This window comes from Ochlerotatus camptorhynchus, unplaced genomic scaffold (genome assembly GCF_037179485.1).
Source record: "Ochlerotatus camptorhynchus isolate MF236.1 unplaced genomic scaffold, CSIRO-AGI_Acam_v1.1 ptg000077l, whole genome shotgun sequence".
Taxonomy (NCBI): Eukaryota; Metazoa; Arthropoda; class Insecta; order Diptera; family Culicidae; genus Ochlerotatus; species Ochlerotatus camptorhynchus.
In genome coordinates, this window is record NW_027040567.1 from 1,014,806 (window position 1) to 1,026,607 (window position 11,802).

Sequence of the window (11,802 nt, forward strand, 5' to 3'; positions counted from 1 at the left end):
TCTCGGTGATCTTCATGGCGAATATCGGGCCGATCGCTGACGTACACTTTCGGCGGCGAAAGCGAAGGCAGCGGTCCAAACTTATTGCTCAGCATATCCGAAGGATTTGTTGTTACGTTGGCATTCTTCTGCGAGATGAGGTTATTTTTGCGGGTGCTCCGCTTCATTCACAGCATGTAGTATTACGTATTTCGATAACCAGTCCTTCATTTCTTCGGTGGTGATGTCATCGGTATCGTCCTCCCTGGGTCGTTGCTGCTGCTGCTGGTGTAGTTTTGGCGTTCCACTTAGCTTGTTTTCCACGAAAACCTCCCCGTTGCGGATGCTGTAGTTGTTGCGTACGATGTGCGTCTTCTTTCCTGGGGGAGCAGCTGTCGGGTTTGGCTGGAAATTATGATGACGATGTGAATGGTGATGGTGCTGGAAGTATCTATTTAGGGTCAGACTACACAGAAAAAAATGTAATATCGAACGTAATTCAAGCTGATGTATGAAATAATGATGTAATAGCAAAAAGCAGATACAATATTACATCAATGGACGTAATTTTGTTCGCAAAATCGATGTACATCGTACAACGTAATATTACATAACCGGCGGAATGATCTCTGTGCAGCTGTTTAGGTGTAATATTCAACAACTTTTTTTTTTCTGTGTACCATTAACCCATGTTACATTACGGAATATTTAAGGTGATTCCTTGTAGAGTCCGCCACGTAGGTTATACAATGCTCTTCCACTTCGAATTTTCATTCACACAACTCTTGGCAATTAATGCCCCATTTCACATGAAATTGCTACTTGATGTATGCTGCAGTACAGCAAACGTGGAGTAACAGTTTCATTGTGGTACGTGTCGTAGAAGCTGATATTTGTGCACTTAAAGTTTCGAAGTGGAAACGAGAATAAGGATCTCACAGCGAAACACCTTAAAAAGCATCTAACAACTAAGGAGAGCAACTCTGCTGCATAATTAAAAATGTAAGTGGGCGAAGGGAATCTAATGTTGATTTATGGATCTGAACCTTGACCTCAACGATAAAAATGTTCTTTATTGATTTTAACTATATGAAAGCTTTATACACGGCGAATGAGGACGACCCAAATTTGAGTTTAGTTCACTCATAATCGTCAAAAGTACAGGAACTCAGCGATGAGTAAATTTGTCTCATGGTTCCCTAAAAAATCTGCCGGAAAATCCTGGAAAAACCTGGGAAAACATGAGACAAATTTTACTCATCGCTGAGTTCCTGCACTTTTGGCGATTATGAGTGAACTAAACTCAAATTGGGGTCGTTCTCATTCGCCGTGTATGGGAGGTACAAAGTGTATATTTTACCCGCACGCTAACTTGAAAGTACCCATTAAATGAGTATCTTGTACTCATTTTTAGAGCTGGTTCTAAAATGTCAAAAAATGAGTATTTTCGTAATATTGAAAAATGGGTACTTTTTCCCCTTTTTTGAAAACATGTTCTGGAATAAAAATGAGTAAAAAATATGCATTACTGATTCAGTGTGAAAGTGACGCCACTTTAAAAAAACGCAGAAGACAGCACACCGCGGAACTGCAAATCGGTAGAATCTGACGATTGGAATTGTAATTTTTAAGTCCGAGATACTCTGCCGGTATGGAATCCCTAAAAGAACAGCTGAATCCGGAGGAATACGAGAAATTGGAAGGTAAGAATAGTTTTCATTTATTTTTTTATTTTTTTCTGCAATTCGTCCGATATTTAACAGGATTATCTTGTCCTGTTTCCGGATGCACTGTGTTTGTTCCAGGTTATCTGGACGAGCTAAAAAACCATGTAAAAAATCATAAATTATACACGAGCAAAAAGAATCATGTTCCATTACGGTGCTCGTGTGGCTCGATACAGCTATCATTTAAAGCTTTGAGGGCCCACATCCTGTTGTGTCACCCCCAGAAAGCTGAACAAGATAAGGACCATTCGCCGGATTTTGAGCCGATGGAAGTAGAGCAAGTGCAGGAGGAGGATATGATGGAAGAGTTTCTCATAACAAATCCCTTCTATTACGGCAGCAAGCCGACAAAAGCAGAGCTTAGGGAACTTGCATCGGCAGCTGTCTCTAAATTGCGTTGCGATTTAGCCTTGACCGAAACCAAGATCAAATATTTCATGGATTTTTGCTATGAAATGTTGTCGAACTATCAACAGTTTTCAGTGGGAGTTGTTGCAGATTTTCTTGTCTCTAACGATATGCAGAGAGATAAGGGTGGTAAAACACTCATTAACGATTTGGAAGTAAACAATATTTTTGAAGATGTTATAAGTCCAGATATCAATCTTTCCTACCTGTCTGGTAAAATTGCACAAAGCGTTCCTAAGCCAATGGAAATCGAATTAGGAGTACAAAAAATTAATAAAAGAATACGATACCGCGCAGGGAAGGATCGACGACAGAAGTTACACTCAGTGACCAAGGTATCAACCGTCAAGGATCTGATGCACTACATACCGGTCAAGGACACCTTGGCTTTGATCTTCAGTAATGCTGAAGCAAGAGAGATGATACTGCAGGAAGAACGATGTGATGGAAGCATACGTGGTTTCAAGGATGGGACTCTTTTCACAACAACGGAATTTTGTAGAATCCATCCCTACGGACTTCGCTTGTCGATTCACATTGACGATGTGGAGTACTGCAATCCCTTGGGCTCACGCAGAGGGAAGCATAAGCTTACCATTATAACGTTTAAAATTCAAAACTTTGACTCAAAAATTAATTCAGGACTTGACAGAGTTTACGTTGCATTGATGGTTCCTTCAAAGTGTGTGAAAAAGTACGGATACGAAAAAATCCTTCAACCATTGTTGCAGGATTTGATGGCACTGCAGTCTGAAACCGGAGTTATCATTAAGAATGTTGGAAATGAAAATGTCACTCTTCGAGCCACTTTGGTGCATGTGCTTGGGGATACGGCCGCATTCCACGAATTGTTTGAATTGATGCCACCTCAGTCTTCAGTATTTTGCAGAGCTTGTTATATAACAAGGAGTTCTATGCATGCTGGACATTTCGGTGTACATTTTCCTTTGCGCACTCAGGAAAGTGTGAATAATGACCTGTTAGCATTAAAAAATGGCACAACAACTCCAGCTAGGTGTGGCATCATTAAAGCTCCTGTCTTGCATTGCTTGAAATACTTTCATTTCACGGAAAAACTAACCTTTGATCCAATGCACGATATACTAGAGGGAGTAGTTAGCATGGTTCTTAAGAAGACTTTGAATTGTTTTGTAAATATTAAGAAACTTATATCCGATAATGATTTGAATAATCGAATTCAAAATTTTGATTATGGGGTTGCAGAAGCGAAAGATAAGCCAAGTGGAAATTTTACTTCTAAAACGCTCAAAACAAAAGGAAATTCATTAAGTCAGTCTGCATCACAATGTTGGTTACTCCTGCGAGCGTTCAATTTCATTTTTTCAGATATTATTGATAACGATTTTGTTGAAATAGTTTCATACTTGCTGAAAATCACTTTTTACGCATTCTCCAATACTCTAACTAATGACATGATAAATGATTTAGAAATAACCATCAAACAGTTTTATCAAAGCTTCAAGTTGTGTTTTCCAGCTGTAAACCCTATAAACAAAATCCACCATTTGAGTCACTACCCTACACTTATCAGACGAAGCGGCCCTATTGTAAACATGTCGTGCTTACAATTTGAAGGAAAGTATAAGGAATTAAAATCTCTAACTAAGACATGCTGTAATTTTCGGAACTTGACCTTCAGTCTTGCTAAAAGGATTAACTTGAAGCAAACTACATCTATTATCAGTCATAACTATTGCGTCGATCAATTATCGGTTAAATCAGCATCAGTAACTCAGAAAGCATCGCTCGAATGTGCACTTCTCCTATTTGATCTGCCCAACAATGTCGAGAGCATCAACTGTATGTCCATAAACGGTGTTACTATTCGAGCTGGGATTGTTGTAAAATACGAAACATGTAATGGGCAAAACTATGGCATACTAAACGCTATTATAAGAAAAAAAGTAGAAGGGTCTGTGCCTAGGGGCACGAACGGAAGCTTGACGTAGGACCGCTAGTGGACGGAATAAATGTGAAGAGCATTTAGTTCTTTTAATTGATCAATTATCTATTATCTCAACTCTTTCCGTGTTTTAATTGTAGGCGTACCAAATTTGTAGTAATCTTTTTCAAAGAGAAAGTTGATTAAGAGAATCAATCAAAATCTCTTGTACCCCTGATTCCAAGTTTGGTTACAAGATTACAACTCTGGAGAGCATTTTGTGTGGTCGTTGGGGGCTTGTGTATGAAAATGTGTTTGGCACAGATAAATTCTATTCCAACTCTTTACTGGTGTAAGCTTGATGGCGTGTTTAGAGTAGGTGACAGCACCACGGACCTCATTTTCCAGGAACACCATCAGCACACCTCGTAGATAAGACCGGAGATACGTTTGACACCGCCACGGCGAGCCAGACGACGCATGGTGGTTATCTTGAAGAACTTTGCGTTTGGTTTTGAATATGGCGATGAGTGTGCAAAATATTACGCAATTCCATCCTTCCTATTCGCACGCGCCCGAGGATCGGAGGCGAATGCCACTTCGACTTGTTTCGTCTACTTACTACTCTCTGACGACTGTGCTGGGGAAGCAGCATATGCATGTAGGTAATTGGTGGATTTGTTAGTTAATTCGACGCTTTTGAACAATGCTGGACATTTACCAGTTTTTCAATAGTTTCTTGTCAAAAATCAACATTTGGAAGCAATGTTATCGATGCGTAGCCATATTTCTGATCGATTGGTGATAAAATTATTGAAATTGGACCAGGGGCAGCTGAGTTTATAACGTTAAAAATCTTTCTTAATTTGTTACATGTTCCATTTTCGGTTTTCACAAAGTGTACCCCCATATAGAAATCAAAGACGTAGTCCTACGTCAAAACAATAATTACATATGTATTATAAAAGTTTTGAAAGTCCTTAAGCTGTGTAACTCTTTGCTTAGTTACAAAATAGAAATAACTAACCAAAGCATTCGAACTTCAGTTAACAACATTTTTACTAAGAAGTCTTACAGTTTGTGGCGTTTGCATAGTTCGAATGAGGATTATCAGTACATAAGCTTGAAGTATAATGATTGAGTAGTTTAAGAATGCATACGAAACAGACCCTGTAAATAATAGCTAGCAATGCAGAAAACCCAGCCCAAAACAGAAGGCATGCAATAGAAGAAAAGAAATTAAATATATGTATGTATATATATAAATATGTAAACGTGATTTATTTCATTCAACATGATGTAATTGCAAGAAGTGTACGTACAACCAAGACCTAAAATGTTCGTGGTTAAATTTAAATAATTGTTAAAAACAATCTCCCACACTCTAAATAAGGGAAGTAAATTAGATACATACTAAGTTTTTGACAATCATTGACATAAGCTATAGGATATTGTCCACCTCCAAAATGCTACGCCATGTAAGATCGTTCCTTATCCGTATCAGTGAACCATGAACAGCATCCGGAGATTTTTTTGTAGGTTCCCAATAGCAACTCCAATTATTTTCGATCGCACAGCTGGCAGTCTCCAATTGTCGCACGGTATTACGTAAATAGGAACTTCACAAAGATTCACTTGTTACGTGGTACTACCTCATAGACCTAAAACCATATGGGAAAGGCTAATTCTGCATCCGGGTAGTTAATATTTTATCTTCACCTACCTGAAGTTCACTTAACATTACTAACTGCTTTTATTCATTTCGGAAATCCAAAAATATCTGGTATTGCCTCTGTCGGATTCAGCTGCACGAAACATGCTCGAAGGAATTGAAGTGAAAATAACACGAGCGTGTACTCGCGTAATACGAATTGCCTGCGGTTTTAACATTGGCTGATCCCAAGATCGGTTCGATTATTGCTAGCAGCAGACATTCATCTAGATGATATTAGAACTATAGTAAATACTATCAAAATAAATTGTGAGCAAGAAATACTTACATAACCGAGATCCGCTGCATTAATTCAGCTGGTGGGTTTTTTTTTTTATTATGCATGCAATTTTTTGCACATACTTCTATAAGAGGTCAATGTACGCTGGCTTTGTTGATTTGATTTTGTATGGGATTTTGACATTGACCTTGTTTACAAAATTTATATGGAGGGAGATCATGATGCTGGCGATGCTGGTTCACTCGTGTGTTATCCCGTGCAGTGACAAAGCTGTCTAGAGTACTTTTCAATGAAGTCGTATGTAACGGGCAGACAAATTCATAAAAATATTTAATTTTCAATCGCAAAAATCTGTTAAAACAGAAACATGTATTTTGAGCCGTCTAGAGTTTTTTTTATAAGCTCGTATGTAACGGTTTGACACATTCGCAAAAAAGAGTTATACACTAGATGTTCTGACGTTCACCGCAATACTTTTAACTGAAAGTCCGCTAACATCAACAATTTTCAGTTACCGGATACTTAAAGGAAATGTCCCATGCATGAATTCAGTAATAGGTCAAATTTTCATCAGCAACCATATCCATTAGACGATGACGCGTTCATCAAGATAAAATTGATAAATATGAGATATTTAGCGAATGGCCCAATCTTAGGTCCACAGTTAGGGTACTGTCAAATTGGTGCATTTCAAAATGCCCTAAGAAACGTTTTTATAGTTTTTTTTTTATAATTTATTAATGAAAGAGAAAATCAACAAAGGGAATTAGCTAACGTACTTTAGACTATTTGAAAAGTTGTACCAGGCTGCAAGTCTGGTGCTTTAATGGAACAAACATACATGACGTAGCTTTTGAGGTGGGAGGTCTTCCACAAGTTGTAACTTTTGAGCCAGCTAAGTAAATGCTATGTGTAGTAAAATGCGCTACAATGGTGGGGGTGGGAGCAGTTATATTGATCAACCTAACCAGGTAAAATTGTTGTGTATGTGCATGTTTTATGTTTGCTATTTTTTTAATAATGAACCCGCAATATAAAGCTCATTAACATTTTCATTTACTTGTAGATCACAAATTTACCAACGATTCTTTGAAATACCTCACTGAAAGCGATCTTAAGGACATTGGAATCGTTGAGAAAGGACCTCTGCTATTGATCCTGAGCATAGTGCACAAACTCAAACAAGCGCAAGCAGACTCGGTTGAAGTTATTGAAACATGTTCACCCCAAGCCGGACCATCTCGTGGAGCACCAGGATTTGAATCAGAACCTACAACCGTAAGTATTTATTATCCGTATGCATTTCGGGTGAAAATTTAATGGAATTTATTTATAAACATCGTTTTAGATACGACAATCCCTGGATCGAAATGCCAAATTTAGAAGCATTCTGTATTCCAAGCTGGATGCCGGAATTGTACCCATCCATAAAGAACTGCTCTTCATGGTACGCATCCTTTGCGACAGCATGGTGTCGAAACTACTAAATGAGAAAATGTTAGTTATTTTTAACGACTTTGAAATCCCATCAACTTAAAGCTTGAATGATTTTTTCATATTTTAGTTATCCTGCAACCGAAGAGAAGAAATCGTTGGCCAAAAAAATTATTGAAACGTTTCCTGTACTGACATCCACGAAGTTGACAGAAAGTTCACCAGAGTATGTAAGTACTTCCGATAGGTTTTCCTAAAACATATATGAGTGCCTGTAACGAAAGTGACGACACCTCACCCATTTGCCAGGTTTTGTACTCGATTATTATGTTATTATTATAATGACAGATAATCTATTCTCCAAATTTGATGTGTCGTATCTCTCTTTATAGGTACTCCATAAAAAATAAGTATGGATAGGTTGTTGAAATTTTTTGAACCCTTTTCCCCTTTCAGTCGTACTTTTTCTGGAGGAATGCTGGCAAAGGACCGAATCACGAGCATTCAGGTTTGATCCATTCACATCTACGCAATGCTGCTTCAAAACATTTGAGATCGACAGACAGGAAATTTACACATAAGAAAAAAGCTGAGAAGGTTACAAGCGTTTCAACCGGAATAATAGAGCTTGCTGAAGAATGTGCAAACAAGGATGGGGTATCCACCAATTTTAAAGCTATCATGAGAGGCATGGAAGAAACACACTCCCTATACGTTATGATGTTGCAAAATAGAAGGTCGTTTTCAAGCATCCTACAAACATTTCCACACTTCAGGTCATTTCACGGAGTATTGGCAAGTTTTATTTTATGATTGTTATTTGACAATTTTATTCTATTTTAGTATTTAACAGATTCAAAAAACTTACGAGCGCATCACACCCAACTACGACAAAAATAGCATCCTGGCTAAGACTTTTTCGAGAGGGTTAATGGTTGAACAAGGCATATTTTCAGGAATTCAGGATGGTAAGCACATATTGTTTTTTGGCAATTATGGATCCACCGACAGACTACGATGTTGTTGACAAAATCTACAATTTTACAGAAATTAGCACACATGCCTTGTAGATGTCTCACCTACGCTGCTCATAAAAGCATAACTGTCCCATATGAATAGGAAATCAAGCAAAGATGGGACAATTATGCGAGCATCGGTAGTGTAGGTCTTATGCAAAATATGATTGCAATGTTTTAAATATCTTTTTATTTGCACCTCTGCATTAGATAATCTTCGAGGATGCCTTCGGATTATGCAAGCTCTGAGCCGACGAGGTTTGAAACAACAAGAAAGAAAGCATGATAAGGATCTAACGATCGAACACAAGATTGCTTCAGATTTGGTCCGTTTTGTACCGGTAATTTCAATGCATTTCTTAAAAAAAAATCAATCTATTTTTTAAACTATTTTTGCACTTCTAGGATACAGAATCTTCCCTGGCTGAGCAACTTGCAAGATACGTTGCTTGTAATGTTGAGCAAGGTGCATCTGTAGCACCACACATCATCTCTCAAGGCGATGAGTATTTCATTTACATTCTGGGAGAACTCATACACTGCGGAGACAGCTCAGCACAAGTGCTTGATGTTTTTTTTAAATGCTTTTCAGTATTCAATGTGTCGGTTTCACCACAATTACAAAAAATTAAAGATTTCGTTGACATTGTTAGCTTCAAAACTATGAAACATAGCACAAGACAATCGGTTAACCGATTGACTGCTATGTTTCTGGAATCTTTTAAAGCTGACAATGCAAACTGAATTTTATTTTGTTGATTTGATTTTTATTATTAACTAAATAAACAATGTTTTATCATCCTAATAAATAAATTGATATGTTTGATGATTTTAAGATAAGCTTTGTTTGATTATTTTAAGTTGAACTTAGGCGTATTTATTATTGATGGTAACGAGCCCTATAAAGATTTTTGTCTCAAAAAATGGGTACTTTTTATCCACTACCGAAAAACATGACGAGTAAAAAATACCCATTTTATGAAGTACTCGTCAAATACTCATTAATGAGTAAAGTTCGTTTTACTCATTTAATGAGTTAAGCCACTTTTCTTCGAAATGGGTACTTTTTTACTCATTAATGGGTACTTGGAGGTTAGCGTGCGAGCAAAGTCGGAGATCAAAATATCATCACGGTAAGAAAAGACACGGTAATAAAAAAGTACCCGAATGGGGTCATTAAAAATGTTGTCTACTTACTTCTATATGTCAATTGTAAATTTCCGCCTCTTCTTGTAGTTGTATATGTTTAAGGGCTTCTTCACGATTAGGAAAATGATAAATTTTAGTAAAGATTCTTATTGCCCATTCATACACGAGAACGTCGTCAATAACGTCGGTGAACTGAAAAATGAAATAAAAAATCGGAGTTTAGTGAGGGTGAATGGAAAACGTTTATTTTTAAATGCATTACCAATCCTGTATCTTCCGGTAAAACCAGTTGGCTGTCTAGATATAATACCATCGCGTAAAGTTGGTCATCCTTAAAAATTCGACAGACTTGTTCAAATGAAGCCAACGTGTGAATTTTGGCCAATTGATAACTGGAAAATGTTTTATACTTGTCGAAAATACATTGGAGTTCAGGCTTGAATTCTGCAAATGTGTCGTTTATTTCAGCTATTGTTAATCGGAAGCAATCTCTAAAAAATAGAGCATTAGCGAAAAAAATACTAAAATTTAAAATTCGCTTAAACTGATTCCTTTTCTCGACTTCAATTTTCCGTTGTTCTGGTAAATGTTTCAGTAATTCTTCTAGCGCTTTAATGCATTCGTTCATTTTTTGGTTTTCCTGATCTTCGCCTGATTGGCTGTTATTTTCGCCGTCAACATCAAGAGGGTTTTCTTCATTAACATATTCCGTATTATGTTCAAATCCATCATCAGGACAGTTTACATATTCTGTTTCAAATGGTTGGCTATGGACATTGCTATCATTTCGTGTAGTGGATGTAGAACAGGTCGATTTCGTTGTACGAGATTTCATATTCTTTCTGGATGTTTGTACATTACTCGGGATACCCAGCCTCCTGGCTTTTGTGTTCTTTTTCATTCTTTTGGTATTTTTATTGTTAAGATTTTTCTGCTGAATTTTTCGAACCTCTGCTTTAATGAATGTATTAAAGAGTCTATTGATAACCTTATTGAAACAGTTATAGCACATCACGGATTCATATTGATCGTATTCGATATATTCTTTCAGTCGTAGTTTAATACCTTTCCTATTGTCATTCAATAATATCTGGAACTTTTGCTTGAATGCGTTCAGAACATCCAGACCTATTTTTAACGCATTTTTACTTGGAACTATGAAGTGTTTCGAATTGAGGTTTTTTTTCAGCAAGCAGAAAGTGTAATCGTGTGCGTCGTCAGCCTGTGACTGGTTTAGCTTTTTAATACATTTTTTGTGAGTAAGCTTAGATATTGAATATCCAGTGACGTATAACAATGCATTTCTTTCCAATACATCAGGAACTGGTACATTTTCTTCAAGAGGATCGAGCGGCCGTAATACAAATTCATCACATCCTTCCAAAGGGTCGTTTTCAAGAAGATCGTTTTGGTCAGATTCATTACACGCTATAGGTACGTGGTTGTCGTCTTCACAATTCGTGTTTGTTATTGAAAGCATGTTTTTTTTTATGCAACTATATTTTAGAGCAGTTCCAAATTGCTGAGCGTTTGGCGTATCGTTGTTACCGCAGGCCCGCCTTACGCACGAAAACTCGTTCTCGAGTGGATCTTGATTTAACTTGTTGGTTCGCAAGAAGTTAAACGAGTGTTCTTCGGATACAACTATCCATAACTTTTTTAGTCCATAGATATTATGTATCAACCCGTTGACACAAGGTGGATTTCTTTGAATCGAGTTCATGTTTTGTGAGCTGTTTCGCGCCTAAAAGTAATTTGTATTTCAACACATCTAATCACACAACTTAAGTGCACGTTGGAGAACGGGAGGGGTGTAGTCCGGCATCTTAACTTTTAAATGTACAAGGGTTAAAAAAATGGAAAACGTTTCAAAATGGATTAATTTCACACTTTCTGATTTTCAAAAGTTACAAACAATGAAAAACTAATTGATCCTGATGAAGTAATGAAATTGGGTTGTTAGCGGAATGCTAAATAAAACAGCAAAAAAGGTTATCTTCCATTTAATTCCACTTAATTAATTTTGGTATCCATGACAGATACGTATTTCGACTACAATGTGCAGTCATTACATAAGTTATTAGTTAGGTAGGTTCCGATTCAATACATTGTAGTTTCATTTTTATACCTATGATCTTGACTTTTTTACCTATGGGATGAGTACTTAAGGGGGTTAGATTTTGATAAGTTCTTTAGTGGGAATGACACTGATGAAGACTGCACATTGTAGTCGA

General features: G+C 37.1%; 1 protein-coding gene across 1 annotated transcript; it reads left to right on the plus strand.

The window, feature by feature from the left end:
- Positions 1 to 1,630: 1,630 nt before the first annotated feature.
- Positions 1,631 to 9,170, plus strand: LOC135697575 (uncharacterized). Its single transcript, XM_065217354.1, has 9 exons — positions 1,631 to 1,682; positions 2,412 to 2,555; positions 7,036 to 7,247; positions 7,318 to 7,466; positions 7,534 to 7,633; positions 7,860 to 8,198; positions 8,257 to 8,371; positions 8,630 to 8,760; positions 8,825 to 9,170. Exons 1-9 carry the CDS (start codon positions 1,631 to 1,633, stop codon positions 9,161 to 9,163), a joined length of 1,581 nt encoding a protein of 526 aa, XP_065073426.1. The 3' UTR covers positions 9,164 to 9,170.
- Positions 9,171 to 11,802: the final 2,632 nt, after the last annotated feature.

Excerpts from the sequence above, each read along its gene's own strand:
- LOC135697575 (XM_065217354.1), top strand. The coding sequence starts at position 1,631 with ATGGAATCCCTAAAAGAACAGCTGAATCCGGAGGAATACGAGAAATTG. Across the intron at positions 7,248-7,317 it reads TTGAATCAGAACCTACAACC|ATACGACAATCCCTGGATCG; the intron begins GTAAGTATTTAT and ends ACATCGTTTTAG. Across the intron at positions 7,634-7,859 it reads CAGAAAGTTCACCAGAGTAT|TCGTACTTTTTCTGGAGGAA; the intron begins GTAAGTACTTCC and ends TTCCCCTTTCAG.